At 50.6% G+C, this 20,303-nt stretch overlaps 3 protein-coding genes across 3 annotated transcripts; 1 reads left to right on the top strand and 2 right to left on the bottom strand.

Moving 5' to 3' along the window:
• Positions 1-370: 370 nt before the first annotated feature.
• LOC140000981 (olfactory receptor 14C36-like) lies at positions 371-1,294 on the bottom strand. The gene has a single exon (XM_072032100.1). The coding sequence runs from the start codon at positions 1,292-1,294 to the stop codon at positions 371-373; it is 924 nt and encodes a 307-aa protein (XP_071888201.1).
• Positions 1,295-9,700: 8,406 nt separating this feature from the next.
• LOC140000995 (olfactory receptor 14A16-like) lies at positions 9,701-10,660 on the top strand. The gene has a single exon (XM_072032130.1). The coding sequence runs from the start codon at positions 9,701-9,703 to the stop codon at positions 10,658-10,660; it is 960 nt and encodes a 319-aa protein (XP_071888231.1).
• A 7,581-nt stretch (positions 10,661-18,241) lies between these two features.
• LOC140000996 (olfactory receptor 14J1-like) lies at positions 18,242-19,156 on the bottom strand. Its single transcript, XM_072032131.1, has one exon. It carries the CDS (start codon positions 19,154-19,156, stop codon positions 18,242-18,244), a length of 915 nt encoding a protein of 304 aa, XP_071888232.1.
• Between the last annotated feature and the right edge of the window lie 1,147 nt (positions 19,157-20,303).

Raw genomic sequence — 20,303 nt, forward strand, 5'->3', positions numbered from 1 at the left:
TGCTGGGATGGGACTCTTATTCTCTGCACTCGTGCACACGGGCACTGTCCCTGCAGAGCCAGACCAGGTCTCAGAGGAAGGACGTCAGACTAAGAAAGCAGTGCAGGTTCCTTCCTTAAGTTTAAATTCACAGAGAGACAGGATCCTTCTGTACAGTCTCTGAGATAGACTCGAAGTTTGCATACTGAAGTGGAGTTGGGATGAATAATATCATTTTCATGTTCAACATTAAACAAAGTAAAACTAAAGAAAACCTGTAAAAAATGAACACAAATGCACACATACACAAACAAAAAATATAATATAGGCTGTTTCTTTAATAATTGACATCATCAGTAATCTGCAGAAGCAAACTGGTAACTTCTTAGTCTCAAACACATCCAGTCACCAGTTTCCACAGGGCAATCTTGAGGTCTTTGTTCCTCATGCTGTAGATGAGGGGGTTCACTGCTGGAGGCACCACTGAGTACAGAAATGACACCACAAGGGAAAGGGGTGGGGAGGAGATGGAGGTGGGCTTCAGGTAGGCAAACATGGCAGTGCTGACAGATAGGAAGACCACGGCCAGGTGGGGAAGGCACATGGAAAAGGCTTTGTGCCATCCCTGCTCAGAGGGCATCCTCAACACGGCCCTGAAGATCTGCACATATGAAAACACAATGAAAACAAAACAACCAGAGGCTAAACAAACACTAAACAGAAGTGCCCAGACTTCCCTGAGGTAGGCATCAGAGCAAGTGAGCTTGAGGACCTGGGGGATTTCACAGAAGAACTGGTCCATGGCATTGCCATGGCAGAGGGGCAGGGAAAATGTATTGGCTGTGTGCAGGACAGCATTGAGAAAGCCACTGCCCCAGGCAGCTGCTGCCATCTGGGCACAAGCTCTGCTGCCCAGGAGGCTCCCATAGTGCAGGGGCTTGCAGATGGCAACGTAGCGATCGTAGGACATGATGGTGAGAAGGGAATATTCTGCTCCAACAAAGAAGACTAAAATGAGGACTTGGGCAGCACATGCTTCATAGGCGATGGCTCTGGTGTCCCAGAGGGAATTGGCCATTGCTTTGGGTACAGTGGTGGAGATGCAGCCCAGGTCGAGGAGGGCGAGGTTGAGGAGGAAGAAGTACATGGGGGTGTGGAGGCAGTGGTCGCAGGCTACGGCAGTGAGGATGAGGCTGTTGCCCAGGAGGGCAGCCAGGTAGATGCCCAGGAAGAGTGCGAAGTGCACGAGCTGCAGCTCCCTTGTGTCTGCGAATGGCAGGAGGAGGAACTCGGTAATGGAGCTGCTGTTGGGCATTTTATGACGTTGGACACAGTTGTCTGTTGAAGAGGAGAAGGCAGAACAAATTTAGAACAAACGTCTATGAGGAAAACCTACTGCACACCTTAAAGCACCACTCTGCCTAAGCCACTCTCTTTGCAGGAGAACCTTTCTGCAGCTCTCTTGCTCGAGCTGTATCTGCAGTTGGCTGAGAGTGGCTCTGGGAGCTGGGTGTGCTGTGCACTCCAGAGGAGTACTTCCTGCTGTTCAGCAGGAGGGAAAAAGTAACATGGGGGAAATTCAAATTCAGTCCAACTTTCAGATCATTGAGCTTTGCATTGTTTTTGTAAACAACTCATCCAACGACAGTTTAGAGCATGGTAGGATTATCTTTGCTATATTTTCTAGCATTTAACCCAGTAATGTTTAGGATGACCACCATGCTCGCGTGTTTCACTGAGATGTAACTGAAGACAGCTGAGAGCACAGAAGCCCCAGTCCAAGTACAGCTGGACAGAGTCCTCCCCTTGTCTCTGGGTGCTGGATCAGGTTCTCAGTTCTTCCCTCCCAACCAGGGGTGCAGAGCGCTCACTCCAGCTGCCCTCAGACAGCTATCCAGCAGCAAGGACATGGCCTTAGTGTGAAAGTGTCTTCTCCTTGGGACACCTGGATAACACAAGGATTGACAAGACAGCTGCATCCTGCTGGAGAGCAGCCTGCAGCCCAAGAGTGTATGCCCCACGGCCAGAGCTGGATATACGCAAGCTGGGGTGTCCCACTATTCCAGCTGCACCGCTGCCTTTAGGAGCCTTGGCCACTCTGCTCTTGGCTGACCAGAGGCAGTTAGGTTAGAGCACTCCAAGGGGCTTTTGCCACTCTTCCTCACTTCGCAGTGCAATCCAGCAGGACTCTCAAAGCCTACTGCATTGCCCACTGCCCTCCCAGAAACAAGACCCAGGAGGAGACTCTTACAGGACGTTCAGCTGCGTGGCCCTGCAGCCAAAGACTTACCTTGTCAAGGGCTGTGCAGATTTCTCCTCCGGTCAGCTCTCAGCATCCTCCTTCTCCCAGCTGCCTTCAATCCATCTCTTCTCTCCTCTCAGTGTTTGCTGTGGTCAGAGCCCCCAGCCCTGCTGCACTGTGCAGAGGTGCTGTTCTTGGGTAGAGCTGTCTCTCTGCACCAGGGCTCTCTTGCCAGGAGCTCTCTCTGTCCCAGGAGCCCGGCCCAGCTCAGCAGCAGAGGCCCAGCCCAAGCACTGTAATCACCCCTCTGGTGGCTTTGGTGATGAGCCCTCAAAATGCAGGCACTGAGAGCAAACTGAAGAAATCTCTCAAGAAGTCCAAATCAGATGCAAGTTTCCTGCAGTGTCCCCCTGAGGGCCAGGGCTGACACAGCCTCCCTTGGAGCTCGTTAGAACACAGCATTGGAGGCAGTTAGGACAAATAGAGAAAGACAATGTCAAGGCACACTGATGTGTAGAAAGGCTGGATGTGTTTCACCAAGGACAAGGGCCAAGCCTTTGACCCCTGGTCCCTGGGAAGAGAGATTCTTTCTCTTCACACATTGCTCAGGGCTCTTCCTGGGGCAGTAGGAGATGGGATGTGCATGGCCAAGTGCAGGAGAATGGTATGACCCCTGCCTGCTTCATGGGTGGGGGCAAGGAGGCATTGAGGCCCTTGTGCATCAACTGTACACTGTCTCCTCATAGACCTCAGTGGCAGAGACAACAGCCATAGCCATGGGCAAAGACCTCAGTCCTGTTGGGACTCTCAGTCTTGCCACAGCCCTTACTCCTCTGCACACCAGACTGTCCAAGGGACTCCCAGACCTGCACATCTTTCCCTGCTGGTTGTAGATACTTCTTGTAATGTCACACCGGATCTGAGCTGAGTATAAATTAGATTTTCTTGGTGGCCACGCTCCTTGTAAAGCAGCTCTGTAGGAAGTTGGTCTGGTTCCTGGTGAGCAGGCACCACTGCTCATATGGCATCCCTCGTGGGGGATGTTCACAAGAGCTAGATGGGATCCACCTGAGGCTACTGAGGGAGCTGGCAGAAGTGCTCGTCATGCCGCTTTCCATCATTTATCAGCAGTCCTGGCTATCAGGGGAGTTCACAGTCAACTGGTGACTAGCAGATGTGATGCCCACCTACAAAATGGCCAGAAGGAGGATCTCTGAGCTACGAGACTGTCAGTCTGACCTCAGTGCTGGGGAAGCTCATGGAGCAGATTATTTTGAATACCATCACACAATGCTTCCAGGACAACCAAGCGATCAGGCCCAGTCAGCATGGGTTTATCAAAGTCAGGTCCCGCATGGCAAAAAAAAAAATGAGGGTAGGAAGGCCCTGCAGGAGGATCTGGATAGGCTGCACCAATGGGCTGAGGTCAACTGCATGAAGTTCAACAAGGCCAAGTGCCGGGTCCTGCACCTGGGGCGCAATAACCCCAAGCAGAGCTACAGTCTGGGTGAGGAATGGTTGGAAAGCTGCCTGGCGGAGAAGGACCTGGGAGTATTGGTTGATAGTCGGCTGAATATGAGCCAGCAGTGTGGTCAGGTGGCCAAGAATGCCAACGGCATCCTGGCTTATATAAGAAGCAGTGTGGCCAGCAGGGCTAAGGAAGTGATCGTCCCCCTGTACCCGGCTCTGGTGAGGCCGCACCTCGAGTACTGTGTTCAGTTTTGGGCCCCTCGCTACAAGAAGGACATCGAGGTGCTTGAGCGAGTCCAGAGAAGGGTGACAAAGCTGGTGAGGGGTCTGGAGAACAAGTCCTATGAGGAGCAGCTGAGGGAGTTGGGTTTGTTCAGCCTGGAGAAAAGGAGGCTCAGGGGTGACCTTATTGCTCTCTATAGGTCCCTTAAAGGAGGCTGTAGCGAGGTGGGGGTTGGCCTGTTCTCCCACGTGCCTGGTGACAGGACGAGGGGGAATGGGCTAAAGTTGCACCAGGGGAGTTTTAGGTTAGATGTTAGGAAGAACTTCTTTACTGAAAGGGTTATTAGGCATTGGAATAGGCTGCCCAGGGAGGTGGTGGAGTCACCATCCCTGGAGGTCTTTAAAAGACGTTTAGATGTAGAACTTAGTGATATGCTTTAGTGGAGGACTTGTTAGTGTTAGGTCAGAGGTTGGACTTGATGGTTTTGAGGTCTCTTCCAACCTAGAAATTCTGTGATTCTGTGATTCTGTGAAATCAAATCTCAGTCATAACAAGGTGATGCTCTCAGTGGATGAGGGAAAGGCTCTGGATGTGGTCTACCTAGGCCACAGTAAGGCCTTTGAGATCTTTTTCCACAGCATTCTGCAGAGAAACTGGCTGTTCAGTGTTTGGACAGGTGTATGCTTCGTTTGGTTAAAAACTGGCCCAAAGGGTCCTGGTAAATGCAGATAAATGCAGTTGGAGGCCAGTCACTACTGGTGTCCCCCAGGGCCCAGTACTGGGGCCAGTTCTCTTCAATATCTTCATCAATGATGTGGATGAGGGGATTGAGTGATGTGGATGATGATGTGGATGAGGAGATTGATTCTAGTCCTACAACCAAATCGTTTCTAAAAATATTGAAGAGGACTGGCCCTAAAATGGAGCCTTGGAGGACCCCACTAGTGACCTTCTGCCAGTCTGACGTGGCCCCATTTACCACAACCCTTTGAGCTTTGTCTTGGGAAGTTGACCCCAATATGCACTGCTGAGCACAGTGTTATATACCATGGAATGTACATGTGGTAAGGCTGGGTTGGCTGTCATGGCAGGTTCCCCTCCCAGCCTCTTGCCCACCCACAGCCCACTCGATGGTGGGACAGAGTGAGAAGCAGAGAAGGCCTTGATGCTGTGCAAACACTTCTCAGAAACAGTGACTACAGCCATTGGTGACCAACACTGCTCTGCTCATATATCAAAAGCACAGCACCACAGGGGCTGCTCTGCAGAGAGTAACTCCGTCCCAGCCAGAGCCAGTGCAGGGCCACATGCTGGACAAAAAGGCTCCCTCGGAGCTCAGGAAGGAGCCAGGAAGGTGCTAATAAGCAGCAGGACAACTGAGGAAGCCCAAAGCCCCTACTGAAGGGTCACTGAGTGCCACCTGAGAGGAGGGCCAGGAAAATGACTTGCGTGAAGGCTGCGAGAAACAAGGAAATCCAGGAATTTAGCAGATCCTTAAAGTCCTGCCTGAGACCCCAAATGGAAACCTATGTATGTCTGTGGATGGAGGAGGAGGGGGCAAGTCCTGGGACTGGGCAATGCTGAAGAGCCCTGCGTGAAGCTGAGTTGATGGAGAAGTGTCCATCTTCTATGCTCTGCAGTCCCAGGACACAGAGCAGTCCCAGCAAAGGAGTCTGGTGAGTGATTCGTTGCCGTCCTGGGGCAATGGTAGTGACCCCATGAGCTGGGTCTGCCTCCCAGCCTGCCCAGCACGGACCTGCAGAGTGCCCCCATGCCCCAGGCACCACAGTCCCCTCACTCTTCAGCGCAACATCTCTGGTTGTCCTGTCAGAGATTTCATCTTTTTTTCCTAAAATGCCCCTTCAGGGCAGCTTTCAGTTTTCTCTACAGTGGTGGCAACTGCAAGGTCTCTCCTGCCCTAGCACCTCCCAGGACTGGCATGGAACTGGCTCCTGTGTGTTAGAGCAGCTGGGAATCCAGCAGCAGGGTTATGGGCTGGAAGGATCACAACCACATTACTTCTACCTGGGCAGGTCCTGGGCCAAAAGGGTTTTTTTCTGTAGGTATGGTATTAATAGGTAAGTGGTGCCTCAGAAATTCCTAATCCAGTTCTAAGTCAGTGTCTATAAAGCACATTGTGAGTTGACTTCTTCCTGAAGTAGCCAACTGGACATCCCTTGACTCCTGGCTGGGATCTGTGCCTTTAGGCTCACATCTGCCAGTGTCCATAATAGGCCTGCAGAAGGCACCTGCTTTGCACATAGTTTGTGAGATCCAGTTTTCCTAATTACCAGGTAGGCCCCGTAGGGGAAGAGGTCTTTGATACGAGTTTTCATGTCCAAGGTTTCAGCTTTTGCCTAAAGTCATCTTTCAGGACTACTTTCTGTTTTCTACACAGAGGGGGCCGCTGCCTCCAAGATGCAAGGGGGAAACTGAAGCATACATAATGGCCTGGGAGAAGTTACCCTGCATCTATAGGAGCCATTCTGGAACTGAAATTGTAGGCGGTACACACACATTTGTGGTGGTGCAGAGCTGCTTGGCACATTGTGGAGGGTGCTCCATGTTGGCTTAGGACCTGCTTCTTTCTCATGAACAGATTAGCCAACAGAAGTGAGACAGATACTCCTCAGAGTATCTTGAATGTCATGAGAAGCCTGCTCCCAAAAAGATGACCGATATGGGGAGGTCAGGAGAAGGCTGCACAGGAGAGATGTGAGATTTATGGGAGGGAAGAGGAGCTTGGCCAGCAGAACTTAACGATTTTGAAAAGGTAAGAGGGTTCAGGTAATGTAGATCCTACCATAAAACAGTCATGTGAAGCCCTTACCCTATTTTAACCTGTAATCTTTATCCCTAAACATAAACGCCACTCCACACAGGAATCCACTACTCCTATGCCTGACCCCAAAGCATCCCTTGAAGCCAAAACTCAGCCCATAGCCCCTTATCCTTACTGTCTTGCTCCCGCTGATCCCTGCCCTTAACACTAGCATTAAAATGCTCTACTTAACCCTAGAGTTCTTGGAAGAAATACCCTAAACAAAACCCTAAAGCAAAGAGCTTTATAACATAATATAACCACAGAACTGACACCCCAAGCAGAACACCAAACCCTCCCACTAAACCTTTGCTTAATCTTTAACCCAGAAAGGTAAACCCTATTCCCATACATGAATAACTAACATCCTAGGCCCCTCTTTCTGTGTATTTACCTCCTCACCTTCAACCTCTCTCCCAACCCTTAGCTTTAGGTGCCTTGCTCCTTGTGACAGGACATGAGCCGTGATGTTGCTGTGCAGTCACATGGCATTCAAAGATGAATGCGAGGGGCCATGGATCTGATCAGCTCACAAGGAGGAGATGGGTGGGAATGCTCTGATCAGCTCAGCTCTGCCTCGGGATCTCCTGCCCCAGCAGGAGAAATGTGACTGTGGCAGTGACTGTGAGGTCACTTCTGTCCCTGCAGTTGATAGGGCAGCAGCAGGAACATGTCACAGAAAGGGACTGTGAGGTCACTTCTGCCTGAAGTAGCTGACAGGTCACCCTTGACTTCTCCCTGGGATCTGTACTGTTCATCTGACATCTGGCAGTGGCCCTTCTAGGCCAGCAGAAGGCACCTGGTTGGCATGCTGACTGTGGGATCCCCTCTGCCTACATACCCAGGAGGACCCAGACAGAAAGAAGGCCCGATATGTGTTCTCTTGTCCCTTCTGGCGCATCCAGGAAGGTTGGAAGTGGCCACAAGGAGGAAGAAATGTCCCCCACCATGACTTCGTGTCCAAACTGATACTGGGGCATAAAGAAGTTATTGTTACAGCTAATTCATCCTCTGCTAGGAGAAACAACACTGCTGGTGAGAAATGTGTGTGCCCAGGGGAAGGAGGGAAGCCCAGGGATCCCTTCAGGCTGTTTCCCAGCAGGTTCCCCTGCAGCCCCAGGGCCATGTGCAGGGAGCCTGGTGGGGGGCAGAGCAAGGGAGGCCTTGGGCTGGGCCTCTGCTGCTGAGCTGGGCCGGGCTCCTGGGCCCAAGGGGAGCTCCTGGCAAGCGGGCAGCGCTGCACAGAGACAGCTCTGCCCAGGAGCAGCTCCTCTGCACAGCACAGCAGGGCTGGGGGCACTGATTGCAGAGACACAGTGCTTAAAGGCAGGCAGAAGTGGCAGCATGCCCAGAGCTCCCTGCAGGAGAAGACTTCCCAGCCCTGCACCCGGTAAGTGTCTGGCTGGAGGGCAATGCAGCCGCAGTTCCTGGAGGCAGGAGAAGCCGGGGGTGCAGGCAGGGGTGTCCAGGGCTGTGGTGCAGAGCAGGGTCCCTGCTGTGGCCCAGGGGCTGTGTGCCGGGGCAGGGCCTCTGCCGCCTGCCAGGCTCAGCACTCAGCCTGCCCGGGGAGCTGCCCAGGGCGCTGCGGGGAGAAGCTGCTGCGGGTGGAAGGAGCCCCCCCCTGGCAGGGCAGTGTCCTGCTGCTGGTGGGAGGCTGCTGCCTGCAGCAGCCTGCTCTCAGCTCCACAGCACAACCAGGGTGTATCCAAGGGGACTTTGCAAGAACACAGAGAAAGTGGGGAATTCCTGCTTCAGGCTTAGGTTTCCAGACTCTCTGCTTTCAATTTTCTCTTCGTTGGCTCACTGGGAATAGAAATAAATGTTATTATTTCAGAGTAGAGGTTGTGACACCTAAGCCTTCACAAGAGGCTTAAAAGGACCATAACCAGTCCCTTTCCTGCCCCTTAGCCCATAGAAAGCTCCACCACCACATGTGCAGTGTCAGCAGTGTCTGTGTGACCTGGTCGCTAGGATGTCACCCCAGCAAGCTGCCCCTGGGCAGAGCCCTGCTGCCAGGAGGTGTCTGCAGGGCAGAGCTGAGCACCCAGCAGTTGGGATGGGGGCTGTGAGCTGCAGGCAGGAGGTGTGGGGACAGAGACCCAGCTGCAGGCAGGGACAGCTGCAGGCAGCAGAGCCATTGGCAGGGAGAAGGAAACCCAAGAAGCTCTAAGAAACTCTATGGCAGGGGGGATTTGTGTACTTCCCTCCCATCCCTGCACTTTAGACGCCTTCTCCGCAGTAACCCCTTACTCTCTTTTCCCCCTACTGAATTCATCTCCATCCATAATTTCAGGGGAACTTGGTCATGAGCTCTGGATTCCCTTGTGCTGAGGGAAAATTCAGATATCTTTGTACTAGATTTGTCAAGGCAACGTTCAAGGTAGGGGCTACTTCCAGGATAAGAGCTGTCCTGAGTATCAGTTAACGTTTTCATGCCCTGCTGGGGAGCCATGGGGTTAGTAATGAAATTATAGTGTTTGTGTCAGAGACTGAGGCTCCAGGAACATTCCTCTGTAAAAGATGTACAGCTCAGTGACGCACTTTACAAAGACCTTTTAGATACCTCAGCCTACAGCCAGCAACAACATCAATTTTGTTGTTTCTTGAGGGATTATTTGACCTACTCCTCCAGATCTGCAATGAGAAGGATGTCCCTGGACAGTGGGCATCTGAGGTTGCACCCAGTTCATTTATGCCTTCTGGAAGCAGAGCAGGACTGATTCCCCCAGTGCCCAAGGGCTCTGCTCACAGACTCCTGCTGACAGACCGAGCCTTAGCCAACAGAGCTCAGTCAGAGTTCTGGCCAAGGAGCACTACAAATTTCTTCCAGAATCGAGCAGGAGGTAGTATGTCTTTGATGTGGTGTGGAGGGCACTTCCTACAAGATATGCAATAGGTGTTGTACATGTTTGACTTTTCACTTGTAATTCCTTCCATGAACAGGACCCATGTCCAGAGGCATCAGATGTCCAACAGCAGCTCCATCACCGAGTTCCTCCTCCTGCCATTTGCAGACACACGGGAGCTGCAGCTCCTGCACTTCACGCTCTTCCTGGGCATCTACCTGGCTGCCCTCCTGGGCAACGGCCTCATCCTCACCACCATAGCCTGCAACCACAACCTCCACACCCCCATGTACTTCTTCCTCCTCAACCTCGCCCTCCTCGACCTGGGCTGCATCTCCACCACTGTCCCCAAAGCCATGGCCAATTCCCTCTGGGATACCAGGGCCATTTCCTACTCAGGATGTGCTGCACAGGTCTTTCTGTTTCTTTTCTTGATATCAGCAGAGTTTTTTCTTCTCACTGTCATGGCCTATGACCGCTACGTTGCCATCTGCAAGCTCCTGCACTACGGGACCCTCCTGGGGAGCAGAGCTTGTGCCCAGATGGCAGCAGCTGCCTGGGGCAGTGGGGTTCTCTGTGCTCTGCTGCACACTGCCAATACATTTTCCCTGCCCCTCTGTGGAGGAAATGCTGTGGACCAGTTCTTCTGTGAAGTCCCCCAGATCCTCAAGCTCTCCTGCTCACACTCCTACCTCAGGAATGCTTGGGTACTTATGATTGGTGCCTGTTTAGCGTCCATGTGTTTTGTTTTCATTATTTTTTCTTATGTGCAGATCTTCAGGGCCGTGCTGAGGATGCCTTCTGAGCAGGGCCAGCACAAAGCCTTTTCCACGTGCCTCCCTCACCTGTTTGTGGTCTCCCTGTTTGTCATCACTGGACTTTTTGCCTACATGAAGCCCTCCTCAATCTCCTTCCCAGCCCAGGACCTGATGGTGTCATTTCTGTACTCAGTGATGCCTCCAGCAGTGAACCCCCTCATCTACAACATGAGGAACCAGGAGCTCAAGGGTGCCATTAGGAAAATGATTTCAGGGATGTTTCTGAAAAGTGATAAATTACCACTTTTTCTCCACAAATGACTTCCTGGGTATTTGTTTCATGATCACTATTGTTACATTTATCTTTGTTGTCATTCCCGTTCATTAGTTTATTAGATTTATTTATTTTTAATATGTATATCTACTGTACATTGAGGAATGAAACTGCTTTTTCAGTACTCTCTCTTAACATCTGCTTAATAAAACAGGATCTCCCCAGCGGACTGCCTGAAATCCTACTTCTTCTTTCAAAGCTGATGCCAGATGCCAGTAACACGGCTGAGCAGTGTGGTGGTTTCACACCAATTGGCAGCTGAACTCCAGCACATCACACTCATCACACTTTCACCCCCTCCTCAAAGGAGCAGCCAGAGAAAACAGAGTGGAAAGGGCTCCTTTTATTTTATTTTTTATTTTTTTTTTTTTTTTGAAGATACAGGTAGAAGGCTTACCATTTGCAGTCTTGGGCAAAACAGATTCAGTGTAGGGAGATTAAGATCACTTACTGAGATTTAACTAACTGACTGGAGCAGTGAGGAACTAAAAACCAAAAGTTTCTCACTCTTATCTCTCCCAGCTGCTGTTGTGTAGCAGCTTATTTTTTACCCTTTCTTAAATATGTTTTCACAGAAATGCAAACACCATTGCTTATTGGCTTGAATCTGGCTTGCGGCGGGCCCCTAGTCTAACATGGGGCTGCTTCTGGGTTCTTCTCACAGAAGCCACCCCTATGGCACCCTGCTACCAAAACCTTGCCAAGTTAACTCACTACAGGAGGGATAAAAATTTAATCAGAAGGTTGGAGCACCTCTTGTATGAAGAGAGTTTGAGAGAGGTGGGGATGTTCAGCCTGGAGAAGAGAAGTCTCTGGGGTGACCTCATTGCAGCTTTTCTTTTTTTTTTTCCTTTTTTTTTTTTTTCCTTTTTTTTTTATAAAAAAAAAAGACCCTTAAAGGGACCTTAAAGAGGTCTTTTTAAAAGTACTTTTTTAAAAATACTTTTCAGTACTTAAAAGGGTGAAGAGGGACTCCTTATTTGGCTATATGATGATAGGAAAAGGGGGAATAGTCTTAAAATAAAAGAATATAGATTGTTATTATACTTTGTAGGAAATTAACCTGGCTGCCCTCCTGGGCAACGGCCTCATCCTCACAGCTGTAGCCTGCAACCACCGCCTCCACACCCCCATGATACCAGGGCCATTTCCTATGCAGGATGTGCTGCACAGGTCTTTTTCTTTTTCTTTTTAATGTCAGCAGAGTTTTTTCTTCTCACTGTCATGTCCTATGACCGCTACGTTGCCACCTGCAAGCCCCTGCACTACGGGAGCCTCCCGGGGAGCAGAGCTTGTGCCCAGATGGCAGCAGCTGCCTGGGGCAGTGGGGTTCTCTGTGCTCTGCTGCACACTGCAAATACATTTTCCCTGCCCCTCTGTGGAGGAAATGCTGTGGACCAGTTCTTCTGTGAAGTCCCGCAGATCCTCAAGCTCTCTTGCTCTGACTCCTACCTCAGGGAAATGGGGCTTCTCACATTTAGTGTTTTTGTTTTGTTTGGGGGGTGTTTTGCATTCATTTTGTTGCCCTATGTGCAAATCCTCAGGATCTGTTGCTCATATTCCTACCTCAGGAATGTTTGGGTACTTATGATTGGTTTCTCTTTAGCATCCACATGTTTTATTTTCATTCTTTTCTCTTATGTGCATGGACAGCAGAAAGCCTTTTCCACGTGCCTCCCTCACCTGTTCGAGTTCTCCCTGTTTTTCAGCACTGCCATTTTTACCTACCTGAAGCCCCCCTACATCTCCTCCCCATCCCTGGATCTGGTGGTGACAGTTTTGTACTCGGTGGTTCCTCCAGCCATAAACCCCCTCATCTACAGCATGAGGAACAAGGAGCTCAAGGATGCACTGCAGAAACTCATGAGTGGGTGTACATCAGAAATAATGCCTGTCTTCTCCTGAATAGCACTGGTAATATAACTCATGCCATGCCAAACTTGTCTTTTGTTCCTGAGTGGGTTTTTTTGTTCGTTATTGGGGAGAGGGCCATCAACGTAATCCATATAAATTGTCATTGTTTATCCCACTCCTGTGTTTAAACAAAATAAAGGAACCTGCACTGAAGAGTGTGTCTGAGATGCTTTTTCTGAGAATTTTGCTGGGGGTTCCATGGTAATGCCCATGGGTAGAAGTGGAAAGCCATAGAGTCTCATCAGAACAGCACTGCCAGGAAGCACCGGTGTTTGGTCTGTCTGGGGCAGCTCTTGCTCCATCTCCACACTCTCCTTCTGAGCCTTTTCTGTTGGCATAAGCCTGATTGTTCCTGCAGCTTGGTCACAGTACTGCTGTGTGGCAATCCTGTGACCAATCCCACGGACAGGCAACGGGCATTTTTGTGATACAGATGGCCTCCAGAACAGCATTTCCATCCCATAATGTGATTCAGCTCAGGGTAGCGCCTAAGGTTCAAGTCTTCCTTCACAGTTTCTGTGAAGAACATTGTAGTCCAGAAATGGATTCTAAAGGGGGACCTGGCTTTGCCTGTTTCTCCATGGGCTCAGGGTGAAGTGATCAGAGCCCCAGCTGGGTGTTTGAGGGCATGGGGACTCACTCAGGTGTTGCTTGTTGGTGTCCAGCACTCAGGCAGATGGTGAGGAGTCTCCAATTAACCTGCCTGGGGCACTACAACATGTGCTGGGGCTGGTGGCAGGTGAGCAGTTTTTGGAAGGAATCAGGAGAGCCCAGGGGAGCTGCAGGGACAGTGTGTCCCAGGGGGTCAGCAGTGAATGGAGCCCACAGAGCATGAGCCTCTTCCAGGTGGAGTCCCCCTGCAATGAAGTGGTAAATCTGGATGTGAGCAGGAAAAGAAGAGCCCCGTGACCCAGGGGACATAGCAGGAATGGGGAAAGAAGTCTGGTGAGCGAATGCGGTATGTGAATAGTGGAATGCCATAGGGTGCAGCACCCAAACACTTCTTGTGGCACTGGAAAGAAGGCAGGCTACCTCTGAGCACCCTCGACAGCCACAGAAGAGCTGGTGTGGGAGGCAGTCAGTGGAAGAGCCCTATGAGCTGTCTCTGCCTCTCAGCCTGCCCAGCACAGCCCTGCAGAGTGCCCCTGTGTCCTGGACACCACAGCCCCCTTGCTCTGCAGAGCAGTACCACCAGCTGGGGCGGGAGGGAGCAGGGGGAGAAGGTGCAGGAATGGTTGGCCAGGCCAGCACAGGCGTGCTCCTTCCTGGGAAAGGCTCTCTGTTGATGTGGAAAGTCCTGGGAGGAGAGTGGAGCCCCGTGTGTGTGCAGGGGATCCCTGGAAAGAGAAACCCCTGGGTACTTCTGCAGCTTGGAGCAGGCTGCCAGGGCTCAGCAGCAGCAGGAGCTGCCTGAGGAGCTCCAGGACCAGGGCTCTCAGCCCAGCTCAGAGAGGTGGTTTGTTCCTCCGCAGTGGGACACAGAACGGCTCAGTCAGAAGTCCAGATGTGCCTGGTACAGTTGAGGCTTCAGCATGCACATAGTGTACATGTGCTGAGGTGAACCTGAGAGAGCACAAATGCCCTCAGCCAGTGTCCATTCCTCATGCTGTGGAGGGTTGGGAGAATGAAGTCTGGTCAGCCTCACTTCAGTCCCTGGGAAGGTGATGGGGCAAGCTTTTCCACAGCCACCTCCAGGCACTTGAAGGAAAAAAAATAGGATTTCTGAACCTATAGGGGAGGGGAAGGGAAGGGAAGCAAAGGCAAGAGAAGGTGCCTACCTGTCTTTAGCAAGGCCTTTGGCTTTGTCTCAAAGAATTCTTATAGCCAGAATGGTGCTATGTGTATTTAACAAATTGCTGAGGCTGTGGGTGTGCCTGTTTGCTGGACAATCAGGCCCAGATATCATCCATGACACATAGCGCTGTCAGCCAGTTCTTAGCATCATCCCTCAGCGATCAGCACTTGGAGCAGCACTGCTGAATGTCATTATTGACTCTCTGAATTACCGGATGGAGCACACTTTCATATCTTTTCTGGATGGTGTCAAGCTCAGAGGAGCCCTTGATCAATCTTATCTATTTAGTCTACCTTGATCAGAAGAGTTGAAGAAGATAAAAATCAGAGGTCTCTTGGAACATTTATTTGTTTATTGTGACAGATACGACACTGTGTCACCACTTGTTTCTGGTGGGGATTGGTAGATATCTGTGGTGCTGGAGTAGGCTGCCCAGGGAGGTTGTGGAGTCTCCTTCTCTGGAGATACTCAAGGCCTGTCTGGACACCTACCTGGGCAACCTGCTCTGGGGAACCTGCTTTGTCAGGGGGGTTGAACACGATGATCTCTTGAGGTCCCTTCCAGCCCCTATAGTTCTGTGATTCTGTGAATGACCTGTCTTTCAGAGAGCTCTCTGAAGACATAGCAGGCAGAGGAAGAGGAAAAGAGAGAGAGGTAGAGGCAGAGATACATCTTGCATTCCTATGACCACAGTAGATCCTGCAAAGAATGATCCCATATTTGAAGCAGTAGTAGAAAATTTACTTTATAAACTAAGGGTAGAAAATTTACTTGATAATTTACTTTTTTTTTTTTATCTCTCCAGGCCCTGGCACACAATGACGGTGCCGGGTGAATAAGTTGAGGTTTCTGGTGCCTCAGAAACTTAACAACGAGTAGGAAGCCTCTGGTCAGGTCAATCTCTGGAGCTGACAGGCCAGCAGCAGTAACAGGGCTGGGGAAAGGGCCTATGAGGTGACTGCTTCCTGAAGCAGCTGCTGTGTCAGCCCTTGCCTCCTGGCTAACATCTCAGCTCACACCCGCCAGCATTCTTGATAAGGCAGCAGAAGGTACCTGCTTGGCAGACTGATTGTGAGATGCCCTCTGTCTGAGAGCCTGACAGGCCCCATGCAGGAAGAGGCCTTGGCTGTGGGTTTTCAAGTCCCTTCTGCCTGAGCACATGGTGGGACAGCAATGGGCACACAACTTGGTTATGTCTACCTGAGAAACTGGAAGGCCAGCAGGAGGCATGTGGTGTCAAAGATCCTGGTGCGGATTCTCTGGTGGTGGGAAATAGCAGGAGAGAGTCAGAAGTGGGATAAAGTGCTGCTTGGAAGGTGAAGAGTGGGAATGAGGATGAGGAAATGTCACTGAAAGGGTAGTGCTGTGGGACCTGAATTCACGCAGAAGGAGTCTATGGTCAGCCCATGCCATTTTGTTTCAAAGGACAGCCAGGGAGGGTGGGGAGACCTCAGTGAAAGTAAGGAAATGCCAGGGTGAGAGCAAAGTGGAAAAGTGAAGTGCATGCCTGTAGCCTGCAGGGAGAAAAGGGCAAGAATTGGACAGTACAGGACAGCCTGTGGTGATGAAGACCGAGTGCACTGACAAGGCTGCAAGGCCCCAACAGCACCAAGGTCTTTGTCCCCCTGGCTATGGCAGTTGTCTCTGCTACTGAGGCTCACGAGGACACATGCTGTGCTCATGACAATGGGGCCTTGTTGCCTCCTTGCAACCCAGTGGAGAGTCCAGCAGGTGTCATAGCGTTGTCCTTCACACAGCATCACACACCCCACATCCCACTGCCCCAGGAAGAGCCCTGAGCCATAGGTGAGGAACAGGACCTCCCTGCCCAGGGGCTGGGGCCAGGACTTGGCCTTTCTGCTTCACCAAACAGACCAAGGCCTTTACTCAGCAGCAGAGTCTCCTGCCCAGTGCCTTTGCCTACCTGCAATCATGGCCTCCAATTGTCTGTTCTAACAAGTCCATAGGGAGGCTTTGTCAGTAATGACCCTCACTGGGGCCCATTAATGCTCCTAGACACTTCAAAGTCTCCTGACTTTAACTTCTCCTGCAGTTACATCATTCTCTTCTCACTACCTGAAGTTTATGGACTCAGCACCAAATGCACCATGGGGCTCATTACCATTCATCCATTTTCATCCAGTCTTCCAGACTTGTACAGTTAATTAGTGAGGTTTCAAGAATGCAGTTTGAAGAGAAAGTATTCAATGACCAGATTTCTAAGAGCATTTTCCTTAGTTGAGATTATTTTCCATTAGTTTAGAGTTTTCAGAAGAACTGATAGCATCATTCTCTAGTTGTCATAGATCCAAAGTGTCTCCTAAGGAGGTCTGTATGGGTGGAAAAGCAGTCCCTTGCAGTCCTAGACTGTATGGACAACCTTGCTGCTCAGCTCTCCATCCCCACCACTTCTCTCATCAGCCACCTGGGACTTGCATCACTTTTCCTCACACCAGACTTCTCCACTGAAGTCCACAGCAGGGTATCACAGCATCTTTTCACCAAGTCCCACCTCCTTTCCTCAGACAACTGACTGCACACAGGCAGTTTTGGATGTTGTTATTAACATTTAACCACAAACAAGCAAACTTCAATGTCCTGAACAGTGAGCCAAATCCAAGTTGCCTCCAATGAGGTGCACCTTCCACAAGGGATGACTATACAAGAAATGTTTGACATAGATAGGAAATGATGAGTAGAAATGCAATTGCAGAGTTGGTTGTAGGGTTGATGAGATAGGAAAGTGAAATATGGGCAATCTTGAAGATTCCTCAAGTTCTGAGAACCAACAGTGCAGGTGAGAGGTATCTGAATGATCAAAGAGTGAGGGGAGGGGAATCTGGAGAAGAATGGAGAGTGCACATGTCCAGACAGTCTGATGGAAAAGTGACTTCCAACATGGTCTGTTTCATAAAGCCAGGCGAAAATACCAGAAAGACTGGGGAGATGAAGTGCAGAGCATAAGAGACAGAGTCATGCAAGTACAGGGGAAGATTGGTATTTTTTCTCTTGCTGTAATAAACATCCAAGGGAAAAAAATGTCATGGGACAGCTCAAACATTGTATTAGAAGTGTTCGATCATTTCAGCTGATTGAAGTGTGCTGATTGAAGTGAAATGATTGAAATTGTTAAAAAAATTGGCCCATCTCAGGTCTTCAGCCCAACTCAGACCTAAAGCCTTAAAATGACGATTTTCTGTCTTGCATGGAGCCCAGTTACCATAAAACCCTCCCTGCCCAGGACTGTTCATGCCACTCCTCAGTCTGGCACAGAGCAAATCTGTGACATGTCAAGCTCTCTTTCCTGTTAGAGGCCCAGATGATGTAGGCAATGGTATCTGAATTACCAAATGTGGGTACGGGTATAGCAAACTACGGATCAATGGGGGACAATGTGATTGGTGAGAACTGATAATTGAGCAGGGGACTGTATGTAAGAAAGGAAGGGATTACAGTGTCTTGAGGAGGAAGAATCCTGTGGAAGAGGAGGGGAGAGGGATGCAAGGGGCCAGCTGCATGTGGATATGGGGCTGGTCAGGGCTGGTCATGTCAGGCCCTGTGCCTGATCACTGTCCTGCCTTCTTATTCAACTCTGTTGCTGGCTATTTGCTGTGTGTGTGCTCACTCCTGGGTGTGTTGGGGGTGAATCATACAATCATGGAACCACATAGCCCTGTGTGCATCTGCACCCATGGGTAATTGCTCTATACATGTATTACTCTAAGAGCACAATAAATCAAATGATACCAAAGAGAATAATAACAATATTGACAATGAAAGAAGGACCAGGCCTGAGGGGAGGTACCAAGTTAATTCATTTCTGGAAAAAGAGGGGAAATTTGTCACTATTCAGAAGCATTCATGAAATCATTTTCCTAATAGCCCACTTGAGCTCTTTGTTCCTCATGCTGTAGATGAGGGGGTTCAATGTTGGAGGCATCACAGAGTACAGAACTGCCATCACCAGGTTTAGGGATGGGGAGGAGATGGAGGGGAGCTTCAGAGAAGCAAAAAATGCAGTGCTGATAAACAGGGAGACCACAAACAGGTGAGGGAGGCATGTGGAAAAGGCTTTGTGTCGCCCCTGTTCTGAGGGCATCCTCAGCACAGCCCTGAAGATCTGCACATAAGAAAAAAGAATGAAAACAAAACACATGGACGCTAAACAGGCACCAATCACAAGCACCCAAAAACTCCTCAGGTAGGAGCGTGAGCAGGAGATCTTCAGGATCTGGGGGATCTCACAGAAGAACTGGTCCACAGCATTGCCTTGGCAGAGAGGCAGGGAAAATGTATTGGGAGTGTGCAGCACAGCATAAAGAATCCCACTGCCCCAGGCAGCTGCTGCCATCTGGGCACAAGCTCTGCTGCCCAGGAGGCTCCCATAGTGCAGGGGCTTGCAGATGGCAGCATAGCGGTCGTAGGACATGATGGTGAGAATAAAATACTCTGCTGACATCAGAAAGGAAAAAAGAAAGACCTGTGCAGCACATCCTGCATAGGAGATGGCCCTAGTATCATGAAGGGAATTGGCCATGGCTTTGGGGACAGTGGTGGAGATGCAGCCCAGGTCGAGGAAGGCAAGGTTGAGGAGGAAGAAGTACATGGGGGTGTGGAGGTGGGGATTGCAGGCTACGGCGGTGAGGATGAGGCCGTTGCCCAGGAGGGCAGCCAGGTAGATGCCCAGGAAGAGCGTGAAGTGCAGGAGCTGCAGCTCCCGTGTGTCTGCGAATGGCAGGAGGAGGAACTCGGTGATGGAGCTGCTGTTGGACATCTGATCCTCCTGGACAAAGGGGACTACCTAAGGAAGAAAAGACAGTGATCATTAGGAGAGAAAGCCTATTTATCTTCCCGTCCAAATACCCCTACGGTGACTTTCCCCTTTCTGAGGCATTTCTGTTGCTCCCTTGCTTGATGTCTGGTTGGTGCTGGAGGAATGTGGCCCTGGGAGCAGCGGTCTCTGCTGTGTGTGCTGGAGGATTCAGATCTGTCCTACAGCTCTACATGAAAAGAAACCAGGAGTGATCTCTGATTAAGTCTCTCTCTGATATATGTGGACTTCACAGCATTACCACTGTCAACACTCTTTACTGATGAACAGTACTTGTGATTTACTTTGGTCCAGTTGTGTCTCCCTCAGAAGCATTTTTAGAGGGTAGAAAACACTGGCATTTGTAAGGTATTCCAGGTGAGCTCTTGACAGGCAAAGTGACTGTCCTTAGTGCAGTGAGGATAGCCAGTCTGCCATCTACCCTGGTCTCAGCCAGACTCCTCTAGGGCTCAGCCAAGTTTCCGACACTGAGCTGCTCAATGATTGTGAAATTGGAAAAAAACTCCCTGGAAGGAGATGCAGCTCTCTCCCTGCCTCATTGCCCAGAGCCCCACAGGTTAGAAGGGGAACTCTGGGCACCTTCCTCCTACAGACACATCTGCGTGGTGGGACCCAAAGGGTCAGTTCTTGAGCTGCAACTGAAAGCCCCATCTCCTCATCTGCAGGGAGCCATAAAGCAAGAACAGCAGCTGCAGGTCTAAGAAGAGAGAGGAATAGCACAGGGCTTCTGCCAGGGGAGGCAAGGCGAGGGACCAACATGAACTCAGAAGGGTCTGCCGTGAGTGAGGTTCTGCTACTGAGGTTATGAGTCACGTCCTGAATCCTGTGGGCTAGAGGGCAGACAGAGAGGTGCCAGACTATTCTGTTAGCACTGTCCTGCCATTCCCTGCCCATGGCTGTAAAGCCTGCAGATGTCCTTGCCTGCAGCTGGGTCTCTGTCCCCACGCCTCCTGCCTGCAGCTCACAGCCTCCATCCCACCCGCTGGGTGCTCAGCTCTGCCCTGCAGACACCTCCTGGCAGCAGGGCTCTGCCCAGGGCCAGCTCACTGGTGGCATATCCCAGGTCACACAGACCCTGCTGACACTGAAT

Source organism: Anas platyrhynchos, chromosome 36 (genome assembly GCF_047663525.1).
Source record: "Anas platyrhynchos isolate ZD024472 breed Pekin duck chromosome 36, IASCAAS_PekinDuck_T2T, whole genome shotgun sequence".
NCBI lineage: Eukaryota > Metazoa > Chordata > Aves > Anseriformes > Anatidae > Anas > Anas platyrhynchos.

Coding starts and splice junctions, on each gene's coding strand:
- LOC140000981 (XM_072032100.1), bottom strand. CDS start 1,294: ATGCCCAACAGCAGCTCCATTACCGAGTTCCTCCTCCTGCCATTCGCA.
- LOC140000995 (XM_072032130.1), top strand. CDS start 9,701: ATGTCCAACAGCAGCTCCATCACCGAGTTCCTCCTCCTGCCATTTGCA.
- LOC140000996 (XM_072032131.1), bottom strand. CDS start 19,156: ATGTCCAACAGCAGCTCCATCACCGAGTTCCTCCTCCTGCCATTCGCA.